Source organism: Cynocephalus volans, chromosome 2 (genome assembly GCF_027409185.1).
Source record: "Cynocephalus volans isolate mCynVol1 chromosome 2, mCynVol1.pri, whole genome shotgun sequence".
Taxonomy (NCBI): domain Eukaryota; kingdom Metazoa; phylum Chordata; class Mammalia; order Dermoptera; family Cynocephalidae; genus Cynocephalus; species Cynocephalus volans.
Genome location: NC_084461.1, coordinates 13,809,071 through 13,831,680, shown reverse-complemented (window position 1 = coordinate 13,831,680; position 22,610 = coordinate 13,809,071). Strand labels below are relative to the sequence as shown.

At 43.4% G+C, this 22,610-nt stretch overlaps 1 protein-coding gene across 3 annotated transcripts in view; it reads right to left on the bottom strand.

Annotated features, from left to right (window-relative positions):
* OTULIN (OTU deubiquitinase with linear linkage specificity) overlaps positions 1 to 21,059 on the bottom strand; it is a 73,725-nt gene extending 52,666 nt beyond the window's left edge. For 2 of the 3 annotated variants that reach the window (XM_063083485.1, XM_063083492.1), the window contains exons 1-5: positions 20,774 to 21,059; positions 12,818 to 12,894; positions 8,558 to 8,652; positions 5,553 to 5,696; positions 316 to 441 (exon numbers count right to left, since the gene is read on the bottom strand). In XM_063083485.1, the coding sequence (XP_062939555.1) occupies positions 316 to 441; positions 5,553 to 5,696; positions 8,558 to 8,652; positions 12,818 to 12,894; positions 20,774 to 20,904 (573 nt within the window). In that variant the 5' untranslated portion in view covers positions 20,905 to 21,059. The remainder of the gene's footprint in view (positions 1 to 315; positions 442 to 5,552; positions 5,697 to 8,557; positions 8,653 to 12,817; positions 12,895 to 20,773) is intronic. The other variant, XM_063083501.1, reaches the window with a different exon arrangement.
* Between the last annotated feature and the right edge of the window lie 1,551 nt (positions 21,060 to 22,610).

Here is a 22,610-nt window from a genome sequence, read left to right as displayed (position 1 = left end):
ATTTAAAATTATTTTGCCTACGGGGCCGGCCCATGGCTCACTTGGGAGAGTGTGGTGCTGATAACACCAAGGCCACGGGTTCGGATCCCTATATAGGGACGGCCGGTTAGCTCACTTGGGAGAGCGTGGTACTGACAACACCAAGTCAAGGGTTAAGATCTCCTTATTGGTCATCTTTAAAAAAAAAAAAAATTATTTTGCCTAAAAATCAGCTAAAAGCATTTGATAATCCACTGAATGAGAACTAAGAACTGGTCTGCAATCAGGAGCGAGGGCTTCGCACTTATCAGAGACAGGAAACTACATGTTCCAAACCTTCTTCCTCAGCAGAGTGAGGGACTCCTTAATTTTATCAACCAGGTCCTCACTCTTCCCATCAAATTTCAGTCCAAGTTTCCACTGCTTGATCCAGTTGTATTTGCTTATGAGTTTTTCTGGTAACTGGAATATCAAGAAACAGAGATAAATAGGTATTAACATTCCAAGAAATCCATTACACAATCCAAGCTGTAACAAACCACAAAGCCTATAAAACCTACCTTTATTTCCAGAATTAATTCCTACAAATCTGTCATGTGGGTTTAGTGTGGGGGACCTAAATCTGGCAGTCAGGGACTTAGAAAGTATTACCCTACAGAGGGTTGCTACAGTGAAATGGTATTTTTTGGTTGAGATTGTACAAAGGTACAATCTACCCTGCAGGACTCTAACCACACCAGGGACATTCCACAGCAATTATAAGCTCAGGCAGTGTCCACACCGTGGCTTCACACAAGCCACCTTCAGCCTGCTGGGCTCCTGGCAGCCTCCCTGGCACTACCTAATGCATGAGATTGATTCAGGAAGGCATGTGAGAAGGTTCAGGGCCAAGTCAAACCCTGCTCCTTTCCTGATTAGGAAAATAATTTCCAATTTTTTGTTAAGTAATCTAATAATCCAATTTCTGATTTTTTGTTAAATAATATCAACACATATACTCAAAGTTTTAATATTCAAAGAGAAACATTGTATTCAATTTAACTGCCAAATCAATATAGTAAGATTAAAGAAAGATACAACTGAGAACAAGAGGCAGGGGTTAAGCTGTGAAAGTGACAGCCTGAACCACACTGCTTGTTTCCTTTTTCTTCCCCTTGAGTAATTACTATTTTGTTTCCCTCTAATTATCAATGGAATCTGGAGTTTGAAAGGCAAGCTGAGACACAGCTTGATCAATGATACCATGGGAACTCTCCCAACAGTCCTGGGTGTATCAGGAGAAAAAGTTGGGCATAGGCATATCACTTCACTGCCACCAAATTTAGAAAAGAAAAAACAGCCCACCTCCAAGTCAAAAGATCGTCCAATAATTAAATCCTACGACATCCTATGAGGAACCTGAACCTGTTTAACAGTTAGAAATACAGTTTAAATGAGGCCATATGTTCAGTTCTTCTAGGATCTAAGACTCAAAAGACCCTTTCATGAATGGTAATCCCAGGTGTACCTGCTCGATATATAGCAATCAAGTGAAACTAAGGTGGTTTGCTCTCTACAAAAAAACAGAACCACAAGAGGAATGTAAATCACTCTTCACTGTTACCACAGTGATAGTGATCTACATCACTCACTAAGGGGAGGAGGGGTTATGTCCTCATCTTATGATGATGACAAATGACCACCTACCTAAGAGCCACACCAGCCCAGCTCCGTGCCCACACTGTCCTGCATTTCAGCAACACTGGGCAGCTCTGCCACAAGACACTCCATTTGACCTCTCAGATTTATCACCAGAAGCGAACACGCCCTCAGGTGGCAACAAGCAGAAATTACAACCAAGCACAAAGAACTACAACGGAGAAAATACTGGCTACACAGATGTGAGCTGGGATTCGAAGTAAAGCGAAGCCCAGAAGACAGCTGAGTATCACGTGACATTGTACCGTGATCTAAAAAGTGAGCATAATACTCAAATGAATCACTCTTGAGACATCAAAGATCTGACTACACAGAGGGAAACACAATAGTTAGTGTTCCCCCATTCCTCCCGCACATCGATCAAACTGTTGCTAGAGTAATTGTCCAGTTCAAGGTTGAATACCTCCAAGAGAGGAACCCTGGAAAATGAGGCATGAAAAAGAAACTATTAGGAAAGACCAACGGAGTTGGAATTATTTATTCAGAAGGAAAAATTTTAATGTAAGTTTAAATGCTTTAAGGGGTCCTAACTCATGGAACACATGTAAATAGCCACTCTTTTCTACTAAGCCCAGGGACTGGACTTACATTAGAATAAGGGAGATTTAAGCAAGAAACAAGATTTAAACAAGAAACAATAACTGGAAATATTTAAGAATACAGTAGGTAATTAGCTTAGGTGTTATTTCATTGATGACTGAACTATAAAACAGCCTGTTTTCTCTACCACATGCCTGTAATTCTTAAATCACGACAGAGATAGCAAATAACAAACATGTGCCATCCCCAAAACTAACTCACAAAAACAGCTTCCATATACCATTCTATCTCACTCTAAGCAAACAATGTCACAGGTACCACCTGTTCAGAGACATTCTAAAATTTAGTGAACTTATAAACCAAAGGACGCCTACACTCTAAAGGGTACCCCCTCTCAGAGACCAAGGTGCTGTCCCAAGTTTAAGAATAGCCAGACCAAGCCATCTCCAAGGCTGGGATAAGGCTCAGATACTCCAACTGCTGTCAAACACAGAGACTGGGATCTGAACAGAAACAGGAATGACCAACAGGAAGCCCACGCAGGATGACAGGAGATGAGGGGGTGGCCAAAGCGTCCGGAGGGGTAGTAAGGACAAAGCTCACCCTCACAGGCAGGGAACAGAGCAAAGCCAGAGAAAGTGGGCACCCACAGAAAGGAAGTGTGGGGTCTCTTCCACTGAGCCCAGATTAAGGGAGGGTCGCCCAGTCCAGCTCTCCTGTTTCCCTTTAATGTCCTGAAACCAAATGATGTTCTAGGAGAGGGAAGATGCAAAATGCTATGGAGAACATCTCTCAATCTACAAATGGAAGCAGACACAGCTGGCTAGAAGTCCCACCCCTGACTTCTTGAAGTCACACTGTGACACACACTTACTTCCTTGGTCAATGAGGCCCTTGTCACAGTGGACCTTCCAAGGGAAGACTGGGCAGAGGGGCCAGAATGAGAACAAGGATGGAAAGGCACCCATAGGAAGGTCTGAGAGATGATGAGGAGGAGGTTAAAAAGCAGTCTGGTCAAGCACAACCAGAGACGTGTGCATACCCTTTCCTCCTCCATTGGCACCTCAAATTCCACGCATGTGCTGCATCTGTAACCCAATCAAGCCTTAGAGGGGCCACGACAAAACGGACTGTGTAAAGAAAGTGTTCAAACCGTGTCAAATTGCTGCGGGCTGGGACAGCAACATGAAGACAAGTCCTCTGGTGAGGTAACAGCAAGAAAAGAAAGTCATTACTTCAGCTGACAGCAGAATCAAAGTTTATCAATGTAAATTTTAAACTCACAGGCTGGTACAATGTGTTTTTGATATAAGCCTCTTAAAATTCAATAAAGATTGGATGCTAAAAATACCATTATGTCCAATTAATTAGACTGTGCTCTCAAGAGAAAAATATACTGGCTGATACACATAGAAAAGGGAAGAGATTGGAAAGAGCAAATGAAAATTTAAAAACTATTTTTACATTACTCAAATTAAGTCAGGAAAACCACCTTAAAACCCCATCACTCACACATGCAACATGTTCTACTACTGATCAGAGACCAAATGCAATCTACTTGGACATGTTTAATGTAGCAGATGATATCTAAATGTATCCTATTAGTAAGAGAAAAGGGACATTGTGCTGTACTTTTTTTAGGGCATATTTTATATATTTAATTACTTAGGATGCTATGAGCACCAGAGTTTCTCAGAAAGTATAAAAATTCGAATTCAATGTCAATGAAGTCCATAAATCTAAATAATCCCTTAAAGGTAAAGGCTCAAAAGGAAAACCGAGCCAAAATTAGGCTAAGTTAGGAGGACTTTATGTCACAATCTATAAATTAAGCTATGGTTGTCAAGCACAGAAGTTAAAACAAAACAAAATAAAAACAGAGAAATGACTGTTTGTTTCTCTAGTAGTCTTACATCCATCCACAGGCAAGCTTTTGCCAACTGATCAACAATTCTGAAATATTTTACTACTAATAAATGTCATTACTTGCAAAGGAAAAAACAGCCTAGTGTATCAATTTCTTTTGCTTCTATGTCAAAGAATAAGCTAATACAAAAAATCTGCTTAAGATGACATACATCTTTGCTTAGAAGCAAATATCTTTCCCAGATGTCATTTTGTCAGTTTATAAAGCTACACTGATTTTACACTGGTTTATAAAATAAATAATGGTGGAACAGACAGGAGATATCATCCACTCACCTGGCCTGGTTTTGCCCTTTGGAGCCATGTGACCCTTCATCCACCTGAAAGACTTCTAAAGTAGCTTAGCCAGAAACAAGTTTCCTCTAAAAGTCTTCTTCACTCTAGATAAACTCCCCAGCTCCTTCAACTGCTCCCAAAATGAGATCAATTACCTTGGTCACACCCCATATGCCACTGAGGACACAGCCCGGAGCTCAACTCAGCCCTCAAGATGGACTCTGACCACCCCAGTTCAAGGTGGAACTTCACTGCCTGATTCTTAGAAGCATTCCTTTTACAGAAAAGCCAGAGCTTCGACTCATTGCTGTCATCACTTTTCATGCAGGGTCATAGTGGGCTTGCAGTCGATTGAAATCCTTTCATAAATTCCTGTTAGGCAGCTCTCCCACTGGTAGCACTTCTGGGTTTTGTTTTGTTTTTTTATTTAAGTATGGGATTTTCAATTTCCTTCCAATTAATGTCACATGGTAAGTTCTGACCAATCATTCCTGCCTGCCAAAATCTTTTGGGATATTCACTATTTTATCATCCGATGAATTACATAAACTTAACTGTGTCAGGACACATGGACACAAGATTACCAGGGTATCTCTACCATGTGGTAGATTTAGAACACTATAGAGGACCAGGCCTTACCCTCACCTCCCCAGGAAGCCTCTCTCCATGTGACATTAATCATCTCTCTTCCAGTAATCCAGCTATCCAGCCTCCTACTAGACCAACCCTCACCACTATGTGGAGGGTACTAATTTTTGAATTGCAGCTAGAACTAAAGAAATGTGTATTATTAAACCCCAGCAGGCTCTCAAATAGTAAAATACAAGCCCACTTAATATAAACACCACAACTGAAATCAAACTGTTCCTCAGTGTTTTTTATAAACTCTAAACATCTTCTCTCTAATTCAACTACACTGTTCGAATAAGTTTTTTTTTTTTCTCTTCTGGGAAATACCAATTACTTTTGGTCACTTTACTATGTGACATCATCCCAACCACACAACACTGAATAAACCCATAAGCTGACATCAGACTGAAGACACACCAACAGGTAGCATGGGCAGAAAAGGGAAGTCTTTTCACAAAAATGATTTGAAACATTGCGAAATCAAACCTGCAGCAGCAGCGTACCAGCGTGAGCTCCGGGTCCTGCAGCCAGGCAGGCAGCTCTGCAGGCTGGCTCATCGCCTGGAACAGCGTGGCCCTCAGTGCACAGTAATTGTCACCGCGGACTCGCCTTATAGAGGTGAACTTCTGAGAAACCTCCTCGTAGCCCTGGAAGAAAGCATCAAAGAATTCAAAATGGTCACTTCTGACTTCAGACAGCAGGGAGAGTATCATTCCTGTGGAAAAAATTCACCTCACGTGGCTGGAAAAATAAAAAGACTGGCTGAGTCCCTCCTGTAAGACATTCAAATTCCTTTTTACTAATCAAAAGAAGTTAAAACAAATACTAGTATGTATTAATAAATATGAGTATATATGTTAGCACAAAATATCAGCATATGTAACAGATGCAACAGGCTGGACATAAAAAATAATAACCAAGTGTTAAAGCACTCGCCACCCCCTCAGTTGGAGTTACATGTCCCTTTCTAAGCAACTGCTGTAACATTCACTACTCACTGATAACCAACATTTTGAAAGGTTTAATCTAGTTAAAACTGAGCCTAAACTCTTTAATGGAGAGACAGGAAAAAAGAGGTATGTGCTAAGTTTTTAAGTCCATATTAAAAAATACTAAAAAGTCCCAAGTTCCCAAGGGGTATGTGTGGTGTATATAAAAGTCTACATGCTAGGACACGTCTGGATAATTCTGTTAGACTTTTTTTTGAAAGTAGATTGAAGTGTCACTTTTGCTCAGTCTGGAAATAAGAAGAGGAAATGAAAATGTTCAGTGACAAGCTTGGTCACTCCAAACAGCCATCCAAATGTACCATTTTGAACATACCCCAAAAAAGGACACCATAAAATCCTAGTGACTCCGGCCCACAGGCATGTGTGATGCTGACTTCTGCAGCTGGACACTGCTCAGTCACTGGGACTGACATCACTGCCACCAATCTCACTGGTCCCCGACCCAGTCACCCCTTTCACTCGTCCCACTCTTCCTTGACTATTGCTCAAAACCCTACTTCCTACCCTGCATTTACACAAAGAAAGGAGTATCACCCTCGTCAGGGAGTGGGCACAATGCATCCTGTGTGTCCCAGCACTGGCACATCACTACTAGTTGTTTTCAAGCCCCAAATCATCATAAGACGATGTTCTAAGTGAGTATGAAAGTACTTAAAATTTTAAGAGTCGAATTTGTATTTAGAGGTCCCATCACTGCAACATCTAAGGGCCCAACAGGCAGAATCACACCTGCTAACATGCACCTCTTCCTCATGGTAGACCTCTAACTACCCCAGGAATACTTACAATGGTGAATTCAACTGCACCTTTCCTAATCCATAAATCACTCATGCCATTTTAGAGATGAATCAAACTTCTAAAATTAAATTTCGATTTATACACACTTACTCCCAAAAGAATATCTAAAATAAAAATAGACAATTGGGCAAATAAGGACTAAAACAGAATTGAGATCAAAGCTGTTATCAGGCACCTTAGATGCTCTGATTACTGCCATGGGTCCTGATGAGACCCTTTTCTAACTGGTGTGCCTTTCACTATGTGATCACTGAAAGAGTGCAACTGCAGCATCAAATCTTCCTTTCCCTGGAACAAAACCGATACAAAATTGATTTTAGCTAGATTTCCGAAGTATGGAATATTTGAATAACTCAGACATCTTCAATGATGGACTAATTTAAGATGCCAACTACTAGAACAGGTCCTTTGAAGAGACTGAAGTCATAAAATAAAATTACAAGTCAGTGAAAGCATTTCTGAGGAAGATAAGAAAACATAGTTTAGATACCTGGCTCTCTGGTTATCTATTTTGATACAAGGCTGGAGGTCAGAAAATCTACAAGTGGCCAATGGCATTTTCAGCAGATGGCCTCACAAATACAAATGTTCTTAACCTCTGGCTGGAACTGAGAGTCCCAGGTATTTCATGATTGAGTTCTCCAGCAAGTGCCTAAAACACAAAGAGTTTACATACCAGAGCTGACATCTGCTCTCAGAGCTCTGTTAATGGCAGCTTATATTTTTACTAAGGTCAGCTCTGGGCAGTTGAAGTGCATGGTGAAAGATGAGCAATATTTTCTACAAAAGCAAGCTCTGAGGACAATACATGTCTTCAAATATCTCTAACACATAAGAAGTGCATTCAAACTCATAATGTAAATAATCCCAAGAGAAAAATGAGCAAAAGATATAACACAGTTTACAAAATGTGGTGGAAGTCTTAGGTTGAAATTGCCATTTCTGTAGACCAAAAATGGTTAAGTAATAGCAATTTTACATGATTGAACCCACTGATAAGGAATATTGGATTCGGGATACATTCTGTGGGTAGAGCCATAGTCTACTGCTCTATTCAGCTATGTAGTATAAGTTGCCAAGGTGTCTGAGCTGAGCAAGTAATCAGCCCAAACAGCCACAGCAGAACCACAACATGGGAGTCCCCAATATCATCCCACAGCCTTGGAGACAACCTTAGGGTTGCCAATCTATGCAATGGGACTTGGAGGGGGCAGCTCCTGGGACGCCCTAAAAGGAGCAATTCCAGATTCCTCTTCTAGGGAATGCAGGAGGGTTCTAGGCCCACGGGACTTAGAGGGCATGTATCCAAACCCAGGGGGTATGGAGAGCAGGGGTGTGGAATCAGCCCTTCTACATCCTGATGTTTTTATGACACCAGGCCAAGGAGGGCATTCCCAAAGGACCCCAAGAGGACAACCAATGGCTGGCCCAACGCTAAACACTGCAGTCATTTACATGTTTTTCCAAAGAAACTAAGTCACTGAATAACTAATGCTGATTCAATATTAATACTGTGACTCTAACCAGTCCCTTATCTTTGGAGTCTCTTTTCTTCGTCTCTGAAATTAGAACTCTGACATTTACAATGTCTACTCTACAGCAGTTGTCTTAACTAATGTCTAACACTATGCAATGAGATATTAAACAACTAACAACAGGCTATCTGAAAGACCGGAAACGCACGCGCGTCTGCCTCATACCTTTTTCATGCATGCTGCTTTCTGCGTATTTCCCCTCCATTCTTTTTTGCAGTAGTCCATGATGTCCATTTCAGGAGCCACACTTAATCTGAGTTCTGTTAAAGAATTTTAAAGAATTTTTTTAATTTAATTTAAAAAGCAAATAGTGAGTCAAAGCATAATTAGAATTACAATATGTTACTTGGGAGTCATCCTTCACTCCTTACTTTCTCTCGCCATTTCAAAAATCTCACAATTCCACCACTGCCTGCCCCACTGATCCACCATCACCTTACCCTGGATAACCATGGGGGTCACCAGAGGGTCTCCCTTGTCACCATACCCTTCAGGCCGTTCTCAGCATGGTAGCTGGCCAGGGTGATACATCTAAAACATGAGTTAGATGCTGGCCATCACCCCTAGGCTCAGAGAGCTCCAGGGCCTTCCCGTCTCACCTGCAGTGAAGCCCATGTCCTTACTGCCCACAAGGTCTCCTTCACTAGCCCCCCACTGCCCCTGTGGCCTCAGCTCCCAACACTCTCCACACTGAATCTGCCCTAGCCCCACCTGCAGCCTCTCGCGATACTCTCCAACACAACTGCTCACTCTTCTCAGATACCTGGAGGGCTGCTCCCTCATTCCACACAGGCGTCTCTGCTCCAATGCCACCTGATGCCCCTACCTCATATTATTTTACATATATCTATGCTCTCTATATTCCTCTTATTTCATTTTGTTTCTCTTCTTAGTGCTTATCAACACCTGCCATATTTCTTTTTCTGTATCCTACATACACAAACACAGTAAAATATGAGCTCCTTGAAGGCAGGGGCTTTATCCTGTTTCTCAGCTATGTCTTCAGTACCTGGAACTGCACTGAAACACGGGTGTCCATGAATACTTTTCTAAACAAATTACAGACATACTGGTCTGAACTGTGAGAAAATACTTCTAACGATTTGTAATTAGGTTTTTACATCCATTATACAAAGAGATAACACCAACTATAACAAAAATTACATTTAATTGTCTTTATTTATATTCTGCCCTGATCCCAAAAGGCTATTGTCAATATTATACTAGAAACTAACAGAGCTCTCAATGTTAGTTGATCAAAAGACTTTATTTGACTCTAATAACACATCCCCAAAAACTAAAAAATACAACTCACGATCAGACAAATGTATACTAAAAAATGCCCTTTAGAGTTTCCCTGTTTAACATATGAGGTTTGTGGTTTGATTTTGTGGTATACACATATGCACGCACATGCATATGTCAGTGTGGGTGTTTTAGGAAGAAAATGAGGTAAATTCTCAGGCACGTCTTGACTTCCCTTTTAAATTACTGAAGACAGATGTTAGCCATGATATTAGGATGTAAACACAGAAGTACCTTACAACGTATTTTTACCCCTGAGGAAGCTGTAGACAAAATAAAAATGTTTTATTCAACTCAATTCAAGAAATATTTATTGTCTAATACATAGGTGCCAGGCGCTGAGCTAGGACCTGGGGTACACAGGCAATGAAGACCAGACGCTGGCCCGGAGGGGCTTACAGACTGCTGAAGGAGGAGGACAGCAGGCCTGTACAAGCCAGGGTGCGGCAGGTGCCAGGATGCTCCAGGAGCACAAAGGAAGAGGCCCTAAACTCTCCTGGCAGTTTAGGCAAATCAAATCTTTTTTTCTTTTTTTTTAAACTAAACTATAAGAACTGTCTATTTTTAAAAATCTCATTGTGTGTCCTTTTAAAGAAAAACAACCTTTCACCTAAAAAGGAAGATAATATATATACAGACAATATAGATACATTTATCTGTGGTACACATCACAATTAGCTTAAAAGTGAAACAGACCTCTGAGGTGTAATATACAGAGATCGTAAATCCCAATGCTGCACAGCCCATCCTTGAATAAAGACCCTTCATTGTTTACGATCAGGAAATGTCCAAGTGTCTACTCAGCGGAGGGAAGTGTCCCCTGCATCTGCCTTTCCACTCGCCCACCCGCAGCAGAAAGAACTGCAAATGTGCGCAGCCGGGACACTGGCTGGGCCACGCTTCCCCCAGGCAGGGTTATGAGCCTGATCACAAAGCATGCGTCCAGCTCAGGAAGGGAAGAAAGTCCACCCTCCCGCTCTCATCGCTGCAGTCCTCATTCCTGTGCACACCAAGACATGACCTGGCCCCCTGGGGACAAGGCAGGCTCACCACCTTAGAACTCAGGAGAGCAGGCACAGGGCCTCACACAGGCCAAGAGGCCAGGCCAAGAGGCCAAGCCACGGGCCACAGTCCTGTGCTGAATCAGAGGCCTGCAAAGCACAGTGAGGGTTAGGGAAATGGGGGACCTGGCACAGATGGCAGAATCAAAATGATACTTGAACTTCCACTGTGCTACGGTTCTTTGGGAGAAGAACTCCAATGGCTACTACATGTCACATGCAAGGCTAGGAGCTGAGGTACAGGACAAGACAGTGCCTGACCTCAAGCGGCTTGTGGAACACAACAGTTCCTTTTTTAATTGCAAACTAAATAGACTCTGATTGCTGTTTTCAAGAAAGAACATTTCTAATGGTCCCCCAAAAAGGGGGGGGAGGGGTTTGAAAACCAGAATGGTAAGCAGGAGCTGAAATAATCCACAGGTCTGATCCTTAACCACCACATGGTGACAAAGAAGGAGGTAGGAAGTTAAAACTGAAGCTTTTCCAAAAAGCTGGGACTCTCAAACAAACAGGGTAGACTGGGACAGGAATCTCAAACTTCTTTTGTAATGGGCCAGATAGGAAACAATTTAGGCTTTAGGGCCATAAGGTTTCTGTCACAACTACTCAGCTTTACCATGCATAAAAGCTACCACAGACAGTACGTAAACTAATAAGTTCCAGTAAAACTTATTTATAAAACCTGGTGGCTGGTCAGATATGACCTGGGAGCCATACTTTGCTGACCCCAGATTTTTTCACCAACAAAGGGAGTGGATAAGAAAACTTTCTGCCTCTGTCTGGGCTCTGCTTCAGGGGAGGGTGCACTTCCAAAGGGTGTTATTTCAGGAAGGGCAATGAGCCCAAAGGGACTGAGGTGCAAGGAGCAGTGCAGAGGGATCCATTTTACTCTCATGCTAAAGCTGCAAGTTACAAGACCCACTGAAAAGCCAGAATACCCATGTGCAGTGCAATGCCAGGCGGAAGAGCCACACAGCAGAGAGCCTGCAGAGGGAAAGAGAAAACAAGGTCCCTTAGCAGGAACAATGCTGGATACACACTTTCCTCTTAGGAAGATGACTAATAAGGATTCTGCATCCTAAGCAAATTCTGAGCAACCACAGCGGTAAAGAACAAGCATCCTCTAAAGCTTTATGGAGGACAGGATCAATGTGGCCCAGGAACACACCCGGACCACGACAGAGACCATCTCTCCTATGGATCTCAAAGAGTTCACCAGCTCTTATAAGGAAGACTCAGGAATTATCATCAAAAACCCCACTATGTATTGTTTGTTCCTAATTACACTTATGAAAATGCTTTCGTTAACAACAAAGTAAACAGAAGCCAGTTCTCAAAACACACTAGTAGATTACATACATTACATAGACAATGAGAGAGAAAAGGCCAGTTGTATATTATCTATGGCGTGTCCCCAAATTGGAGTATCCCTACTCGCTCCTGCCTGAGGCCAGCAGAGGAAGTAAGGATGTACTTCTCCAGAGACCAGTGAGGGGGCCATGAGTAACACCTCGCCCCAGCAGTGATGGTCCTGGCGGGGGTGAGAAGAGTAGGCATGACAGAGGAGAAACATAGACATGAAATCACGAAACGATGATGACAATAAGAGCTACGGATTCCATGATCATTCTTTTTCATTAGTCAATCAGATTCACGTGCATCTGCATGCAAAGATGTGTACAGCCAGCTTCTCAATAAGTGCTTCAATTTCAAATGAAAAACACACTTCAAATCTGAACTCTCTCTCTAAAAGTATAAGGAAATCATGAACCGAGAGAGGATAGTGTCGAGATTAAATAAAACAATCATCATAGGTGCAAAAACTATACGAATGTAAAGAATGCAGAGAAAATACTTGCATTAACATTTAAAAACCTCAGGAAACAGTCTTCTCTAAACATACTACAGCAAAACAAATAATCAATGTAGACAAGACTATATGTGTAAAAATATTGCCTAGGAAGTACATGTTGATATGTTATGAAAATGGATATACCAATTTAACTGCATTTTCTATTGTAAATAAAGAACTCTATAAATAAGACAATTCCAAACATACCTGATGCCCCTCTTTCATGTATAAGCAATTCTTTCTCCTTTTCTATTTCATCTGCAGCACGGTACATGTCCTCCTCACTGAAATCACACCAAAGGAGACATTTTCAAATACTTGTTACTGACATTTTCTGTCATATCACAATTCATAGCTGCTTACAAAATGTATAAGACACTAAAAGTTTAACTTTTTTCACATTACATGGTGACAATCTGATAAAATACAGGTCTTTTAGATGCTCATGTTTCCACCTCACCACTTTCTTCCACTTCAAAATTTCTTACTTTAAATGAGACAATTTACACCACTGCATTTGATAATGCTTTGAAGTAAAACCCATTAATACCTCCACTGTATACCTAGACATCCTAGCATGTGTCTTATCAGTAAAGCTCCTGAAATGCCTCTGTCAATTCTCAAATGCAGATAGTGCTAATAAAAGTCCTTCTATAGGAATGCAAGCCAATTGCTGACCTTTACAACATGTCACAAGCAAATATAACAATAGCTGCTCTAAAAACAAGCACAGGAGAGCAATAATTATTACAAGTCCCCAAAGCTAAAACTCCTCCCCAAGACTCCTATTGCTCCCTGACTCCCACATTCAACCAGCCACCCATGTTCTGTTGAGTATATCCCCACTGTCCCACATACCTCAATGGCTACCACCACTACTGCTGACTTCTTACTCATATAATAACAGCTTCCTAAAGAGAATCTACCCTCTAGCGAACTAACAAGAGCCTAGGCAGTAGACCAAGATAAAGAACAGAACTTCTGGTCTAAAGTTGCCCCTTTTTCCCCTCAAGATTCACCCCAAAATGACAATGAAGGGAAACAGAAACATCAACTCTATCTCTGATACCAGAAGATATGAAAGCCTAAACAGTCAGAAAGCAGATGGAGTGGTAAATGGAGCAGGACAGGGAAGCCCAAGGCTGGTGGACGGGCATCTGCAGAAGGCAAGCCAATAAACCCGGCAGAACACCAGAAAGGCTCAGGAATTGGAGGTACCGAGTCCTTCAGAGGGTATTGGTAACACACTGAGCTGAAGACAAAGGAGGCCAGCTGACGTGCACATAAGGAGCAATCAGACCCCCAATTCCCTATACTCCCTCCCCTGACAACACTCCCCATCCTCACACATGGCAGGAGGCTCCAGACACAGTGGAACACAGGAAGGAGGAGGTTCCAGGCTAAAAAAAAATACAGAATTAAGTGAACGACTGAGATACCCCACCTCCCCTTACCACCCCAGTTCCTAGCACATGGCCTAGTATGGCCAGGGGAAAGAGGAAGGGGTCAGAGGGCTTAAATGAAGAAGGGGTGCTGGGAGAGGCAGACTGAGGTGGGGAGTCTAACATGCCCACCACTGAAAACGTTTGACGTTTCCCAAGCACTCCCAGAACAAATGTGGACCTCACCCGCCGCTCTAGCCTGTATTCCATTATTTCCCTACGCACTACTCATGCTTCGGTCCAAACACTTGACCGGCTCTACCCTGAACTTTCACACCTGGGATTCGGTCCAGGTGGTTCCCGCTTCCTGAATGGTTCACAACTCCTGACCTGCCTCCTGCCTAACACATCCTGATGCCTGCTGTGCAGGTGAGCCCTATGCAGAGTGCGATGGTTAGAGTGGGGATCCGGGGGTTGGACCATCAGGGTTTAACCAGTCCTCGCTCCAGCCCTTATTCACTGTGTATGACCGTCACTAGAGTAACTACACCTCTCGGCATCTCAGGTTAACCACCTGTAAAAAGGACAGAGAGTATTCACCTCAAAGGGCAAGTGTGAGAAATAGACACATGTAAAATAATTAGCACTCAAAAAAGTTAGCTATTCTTACTAATTCTCATTCTATAGCCATTAGGACAGAGTATTAGTAAACAATTTGCCCAGTGATCATTTCTTATTCCTTTTTTTTTCCCTCTCTAAAATAAATGTGTAAGCATGTGTGTGTTTAATGTTGTGGGGGTGAGGGAAGAAATATTAGGGAAAAGGTACTTTCCATGTGCTCCAACTCCATGAGATTTCAAGTAAAAGGTGTGATGTCACCCAGGGAGCCCGTGCCACAGTCAAAAGCAAGCAAACAGTAACCTGATTCACGGAGACCATACATCAAAGACCTAAAATAAAAAGTGACCAAATATGTCCGTTCTCTCGCTAATTTAATGACAGACATCTTCCAGGCTCCTTCCTAGCTTTATCAAATAAGAGAGAAATTCTTATCCGCTAAAACAGTAATCAGAGTGAATCACTTTCATAACATCCTTATCAGATGTATGCCTTTGGGCAAGCCACTTCCCCAATCTCAGCATCTGTTTTCTGACTTCAAAATGAGAAGATTGAACGAGATCTACACCATCTACATGGTTCCTCTTCCAGTTCTTAGTTCTAACAGTCTACAAATATATTTGTTAAAAATTACACTTCAAGAGAATTCTGAGACTATCCTGCATGCACATTTGGCTTCACTTTTGTCCTCTTCCTTCCTAATCTACAAAATAACCAAAAAGCAATCTCAAAACTATTGCCCAGAGGAGGTTCTCTAAATAAGCATCTCTGTACAGCCACAAATACAAATTCCTACGAAGGCCAACAGGAAGGGAATGAAAAGAAACAAACCGCAGAACAAACAGGAGAACTCAATGCAAAGGGAAGACAAACAGAAAGCGAGATGATTGGGAAAAAACAGCAGTGACTCAGGATACACAGAAGAAGCAAAGCAGAAGCGGATAAATAAGAAGCCCAGAGCATATTCAGATTACTTTGGTCACCCCGGATTTCACTCGGACGCTGCACACAAATATTTGCTAACTTCCATGGCCTCCAAAGGACACATGAAAATCATAATACGGCCCTTATTAAAGACCACCCTTAAAAATGATCCTAAAGCTGTATTTCCTTGGAGAAAGGATAAGTTTTAAATATACATAATGAAGCTCAATCAGTGTAGTCGGAAAGGAAGACATTTAACAGGCAGAATGAAATATTCATCTATCTAATATAAGAATGATCAAGCAGGAAGGAAGGAAAGAAGGGAGAAAGGGAGGGATGGGCAAGAAAAATAAAAACAATTTTATTTTAAAAATACTTCACTCAAACTTTTGCTTTAATTTTTTAAAGTATCAAAATATTAAAGCTGGGCTTGGCCAGTTAGCTCAGTTAGTCAAAGCGCAGCATTGATAATACCAAGGTCAAGGCTTCGGATCCCCACACCAGCTGGCCATTAAAAAAAAAAGCTGAGGGCCGACCAGTTGGCTCACTTGGGAGAGGGTGGTGCTGGTAACACCAAGGTCATGGGTTCAGATCCCCATAACCGGCCAGCCGCACAAAAGAATAAATATACATATATAAAAGTTTAAAATAATCACAAGATGAAATGATATTTAAAGCTGGGAATCTGAAATCGGTAAAGGTTTGGTTTCAATTTTTGTTATGGGAAGGGAAGATAAAGAAACAATGAAAGAAAAAGGGATATTACAAGATAAAATCATCAATGCTGAACAGTTCCAGAAATTTGGCAAACTTTGTGTGGGTGTCAAGTTGGGGTGAGGGTGGGGACGTGTTCACTATTGCACACAGAAGAGGCCACTGAAGCCCACAGATTCAGATGATCACCAGAGCAAAAAGTTCTCTTTTAGAAAACATAAAAATAGCTATAAAAGTAGAAAAGAAAGGTAATACAAAGTCTTAAATGACCTGATTTCCTAGCATGCAAGTCACACTCAATTACAACGTTGAGTTAAATTTTAAAACCAGAATGCTAATAATTTCTAGATCGAAAATTCTTAGTTTAACATCATGACATTAAAGTGTGTATTTTCGAGTTCCCATTAAAGTGTACTTACCCATTTTCTCTTAAGCTGGAGATGAAATATTTTATTCTTAATATTAAGGTAACCTACCAAATTGAGTAAGCCACGTGACACTGCATGCTAAGAAACCTCTTGCTCTGTTCAAGACCTGCATACTAACAAATTTTCGAAAACATTTAAAAAATACTCACTATATAGAGACAAAATCACACTATTCCCCAGAAAAGCTGTAAGTTAAAAGCAGAGCTCAGTGAAGCAGAAGACATTTCTATAAAGTCACTTTTTCAATCTCTGATTCAAGCAAACACGTAACATGAAAAAAATCAATTCTAATTTATATGCAAAGCTGACAAGACAGCATTAAAATCACTCACCATTATGAACCTTTGCACCAAGTTACCCTTAGATGTCTAAAAGAACTAAGTATGGCTTTCTTCAGTTCTCTGGACTTGAGTCCTGCAGTGCATGCTTAACTTGGTCAGACCTATAAGACTAATGGCTCAGGTAGTGTTGGTAAGACAGTGTCAACCAGTGTGACACCAACGCACCTTCCCACACAGGCACAAGAAAAGCAAAGACCCCTCAACCCAGCCTTTCTCCACGGCTTGGCGGTTGCAGAGATGGGTGAACGACACATCAAAAGCAGGAAAGTACCGGCACCCAGGCCAAAATTCTACCCCCCTTCTGCAAGTGGACTTTCCATGACTGGCTCATGCTACTCTATGTGACTTCCAGAGGTACCTGGGGACTACGCAGCAACCCTCAGTACTGAGGTTTGATTCTTAGAGACACCCTAGCTCTGGACCCTGAAGCAGGCTTTTCATGGGTTGGGGAAAGTGGTGGGAGGGAGTCACTCTCACCCCATCCACACAACTTATCCCCACCCCACACCCCAGCAGCTCCTGGGGTAGGGTAGGGCAGAAAACACATCACACAACAGTATGCTTAGCAAAACCCAACAACAATGGTTTAACACTTTTTTTCTGTTCAGAATCCTTTTGAGAATCCACAGCTTTTACCAGAGCTTCAGCCTTTCTTCTAAACATACACAAATTTTGCCTTCAATTTCAATGGGGTTCACAAATGATGTGCCCTCATAAGCAGCCAGCCCATGGACCCGAGATTCTGTCCCTCCCTCAGATAGACAGAGAAGGGCAATGGAGTAGTCTCTCTTCTCAACTCCCTAAGCATTTCCAGCCTGACCACCAACCATGTCCCAGGGCTGTCTCAGTCCTCAAAGAACATAGTATGGATTAACTTAGCTAAGGACAAGCAGACAGCAGGAGTCACGTGTTGGGGGTGGAGTGGGGTGAGCAGGGGATAGAGCACAGCCGACCTGCTGGCAGAAGCAGCAAGGGAGTTTCAAGAGAGTCAACTAATCTGGTCTGACATAAGACTTCTTCAAATGGGACCCTAAGTTATCTTGGGAGCCATCTTTAGGGCTTGTCCAGGAGAAGCCAGCCAACCACAGCTCTCAGATGAGCTGATTACAAAAAGAAAGAAAGAAAGAAAGAAAAACTGCAATGAACTTTAGAAAGTACTTTATCCATGTGGTTTATATGTCTCTTCCCACTTCTCTCCTTGTGAAATGCGGTGTGCCTAGCACAAAGGAATCATGGTAATCTACTGTGCTGCCTCAGAAAAAGGCCATCCTTTCTTCTACCCATCACCACAGCCTTCAAAGAGTCACATCCCAAACGCAATAATTCAGCTGCAGAAGCTGGGCTATGATTTGTATTCAAAACTACTGTCCACTAAATATATTTAAAATGACTCCATGGGGTATCTCAAAACGTTTGCAATCTTATGGTATTCCATATTTCCAGGTGCAAATATTTTAAATGATTCCTGTGCATAGCAAACCCAATTATCTGGATGGAAAGAAAGACCTTGGCTCAATGACAAAAAGAGAGACTGAAAAATGGCATCACACTATTTAAATTTACTCTCAACTATTAAGCTGCATATATCATCAGGTAGGAATTGAACTGCATACATTATATTGCAAATTATGTATTTTTCTGATACTTGCAGTAGTTTCTCCAGCCCATGAGAAAACATCACAGAGCACAGAGAAATCGCCCCACTACCCATATACTGATCCAGAAAGATGGAAATAGACTAGAAAGCACAAAACTTACGATACAATGTTCAAAAGTTGACATCTGAAAGTTATACTCACCTCCCTTTATTTTCCCCATTATATGAGAGTTAAAGGGGACCGAGATAATCAAAGGCAACAAAAGGAGGGAGAAGAAGAAACTAAGCTGCTAAATAAACCACAAACTGGAACATCTACTCCAGGAGAAAAAAAAAAAAAAAAAAACCTGAAGCTTGGCTGTCATTATAAATCATGTCCCTCTGCCTTTGCTGAGAACACCAGGAAGAGGTGGGGGAAGGCTCCCACCAAAGCATAAGGGAACTTGGCCCTGAAACCCTATGTGTCTCCCTGGCCAAGCTGCACCTAAGGAATCCGCAACTGTTTCCTAACCTGTAAAATGACAAACCTATGCTAGGCTTTTAAGATTCCTTCCAGCTCTAAGTCTCTAATTCTACTGACAGTAGACAGAAGAGGCACCTATGCCACAACAGCTTTTCCTCAAGAAAGATCATTCCTTCCCACCTTGGTCCATTTCCCCAGGTGCTGAGACTTTGAGAACTACATCCACCAGAAAACTTGCCAAATAATTATGTGTACATTTGGAAACGTAGTTCTGGCAGCAAAGTTTCTTCATCTCTCAGGTGGCAGAAACTGCTCAGACTGAGGTGCAGCAAGTGAGAGGAAGAGCATCTAAATGGGCGAACAGTTCTCACCACCAGGGCAGGGGCAAGGCAGAAAAGGAACCAGCATGAGCCCACAGAGCGGCAGAGGCAAGAGATCCCCTACATAACCCTCTACAGAATCTCAGATAGGTCTTGAACAGAGAGAGCAAACTGGCAGACACAGGCCACATCAGCTCACACATGAGCCTGTACAGTGGTTTCAATTTTTTTAAAAAACATAGATGCCACTATTTAAAAATCAGAGTATTTCTTCCAAATTTAGGATATCTGGATTCTTTAAGTATGGAAGATCCAGCAACAATAGGCTGGAGCTTAGGGAACCCTGCACCCAAGAGAGAGACACACCAGCTTTCCAGGTCTTCATAGCCTACCCCTGGTCAACTCCTCTAATTTAAGTTACCTGCCTAGCTCTGGGGGCAGGAGTTTGAGACCTCCTACTCTAAATCTTTCCCAGTGGCAATAAGCCAATTAAATCTGAATAATGCCATCCCAAGGGGGTTGGGTGCTCAATAAACAGAATGCCAAAGCCCACTGTACAATATTATGCAAATGAGTTATTATAATATCTACATAGCAAGCCTCCAGAGGACCCTTTTTTAGTAAACTTGTTTTTTAAAAAGCTCTAAAAGCACATTTAAACACACCTTGCAAATTAACTTTCTGGCTAATCAAGATATCTGTCAAACTGGTTATTGGAGTGCTTAAGTCAATTTTGCAATTCCAAAGGCATTCTTGTGTGCCTCGAACTTGAAAGTATAGAAAAGTTTCACCCAATTTAGTATCTGGCTTCCACCCGCACTCCCAGGCCCTTGCAGCACCTACGAACGCTTCCGATTTGTGTTTCACAAGTCAGAGTGAACTGATGAAACCAGCACGGACTTTCGTGTGTAAAAGCAAAAGGGGGAGGGGATATGTGGCAAGCAGTTAAAGGTAAAACACAGTGGGTTCCGTGCAAAGTCTGTCCAACAGGTGGGACGCTCATCCAGAGCACACATGTCGCGAGGCTCAGTCTTCCCGTGGGTGTGACAGGGGCAGCCTTCCTTCTTCCCCGTGCCAGGATGGAGGATAGATCTACCGGGACCTAGCAATAAACTAAGACTCTTCTCGAGCCCGTTTCCCAAGTTTCTGGAGCTTTCTTTACTTTAGAGATATGCAGATATCCAAAGGGGGGGCGGGAGACACTGGGTGACCAGAACTGTGAGCGGGGCCCTCGGGAAAAACTTGGACACCGGGCAACGTCTTCAAATTCCGACCTCCGTTAGAACTGAGGACGCCGAAGGACTCCCCAGCCCAGCCCTGCGGAAGGGACCCGAGCCACCCCCGCCGCCGCCTCGGCCCGCGCCCCGCGCACTCACTGCTCGACCGGGCACCGCACCGCGGGCCGGGGCTGCTCGCCGGCCGCCGCCTTCCCGCCCTCCCGCGCAGGAGTCTCGGCGCAGCTGGCGCCCGGCCACGCTCCGGGCTGGGGCATGATTCCCCGACTCATGCGGCCGCCCGCGGCGGCGGCGCCGATGGGCTTCAACCGACTGGGAGCGATCCAGGGCCCCTGCGGTCGGGGCGCCCGGCCGTGGCCGCCGCCGCTCTGCTGCCAGGGATGCTTTCCACGGCCCACGGGCACTTCCGCGTGCGTCACCGCGGCCCGTCCCGTGGCCTCTGACCTGCGGCAGGGAGGCCGGCGACGCGGCGCCTGCGCACGGGCACGACGGGGGCGGGGCCCGCGCTGCGCAGTCACTGCGCATGCTCCGCTCCCGCGTGCCGCCGGCCTACCTCGTTCGCGGTCGTGTGGAGATGGGCGGGTGGTGGGAGACGGCGCGAGGAGAACGGGTGCGTGGCGGCACGTGTCCTGGGCGATGGGGAGGAGGAGCGGCCGGGGTGTGAAGGACGCTAACGCGTTTGGGTGCTTTGCAGTGTCACGCTCGACTTCCGAGCGTCGCCCTCCACCCAGGCAGGGTTTCCTTAGCTGTAAAGCGACGCGTGTGATCAGAGCCGGTGATGCTGCGTTGACTCCGGCCTTCCCCGAGTGACAGTTCCCCCGCCCCGACCCCGAGCTCGGCGGGCTTTGGCCTCAGGTGTGAGGTCGGGCCTGTGACTCCGGGGCTGGGGGCGGGCTGGGCGAACCGGTTCAACTCGACCCAGTAGAGCGAGCGCAGCAGCGTGTGTTCTTGGGTAAGTGTAAAAACTGCATCTGGGAAGATTTCTCTTGGGTAAAAGTTGCAAAGCTCAAGTGCTATGTAAGTATTGGAGCAAAATTTAGTATGGAAATTTCATATGGAAATTTTGATTTAAGAGGAACAAAAGCAAAGTGCAGATATTAACAGACTTCAAAGACCCGAAGATGAAATGTTTCTTCTCTGGTGAGGGAGTAGAAGAGTAGCCACTAAGGATGAGGAGCAATTTGCTCAGCCAAGAGAGCAGGACCAAAGCATGGAGGAATGGAATGGCTTGGGCAGTTCAGAAACCTGCAAGTAGTCTAGGGGCGGAACAGGTAGGTAGCAGAAGATTTCCTTGAAAGATGAAACTGGAGCAGGGATGCTGGAGGCCAGATCGTGAAGAGTAATGTTAGGATTACTAATGAGCTTATGCTTATCCTCATGGAAAGGCCTTGAGATCATTTTGACAGATCATTTTGTCTGCAGCAAGAGAAAAGATTGGAGAACGGCAAGACTGGGAGACCAGCTTAGGGAAACTAAATAGTAGTGGATATTAAAAGGAGAGATGGAATGTAAAGAATGTTTGCATTTTGAGGCGAAGAACTCTGGGGTGTTGTTTTTTCCTTTAATTTTACTTGAAAAAGAAGTAAATACACATGCTAGAAAATTCAGAGCATACAAAAAAACTTACAAAGTATATTTATTATGGATATTAAGGGTGTAAGACTGTAGTGGGTTGAATAGTGTCTACCATAATTCATATCCACCTGGAACCTCACAATGTGACCTTTTTTGGCAGTAGGGTCTTTGCAGATGTAATTAGTTAGGATGAGGTCATACTGGATTCGATAGGTCCTAAATCTAATGACTGGTGTCCTTACAAGAGGAAAAGACACTCAGATGTATAGACACAGAGGGAACAAGGCCATGTGGAGATGAAGGCAAAGATTGGAGTTATGCAGCTGCATGCCAAGGACTGCTGGGAGCCACCAGAGGCTAAGAAAAGGCAAGGAAGGATTATTCCAAAGAGCCTTCAGAAGCT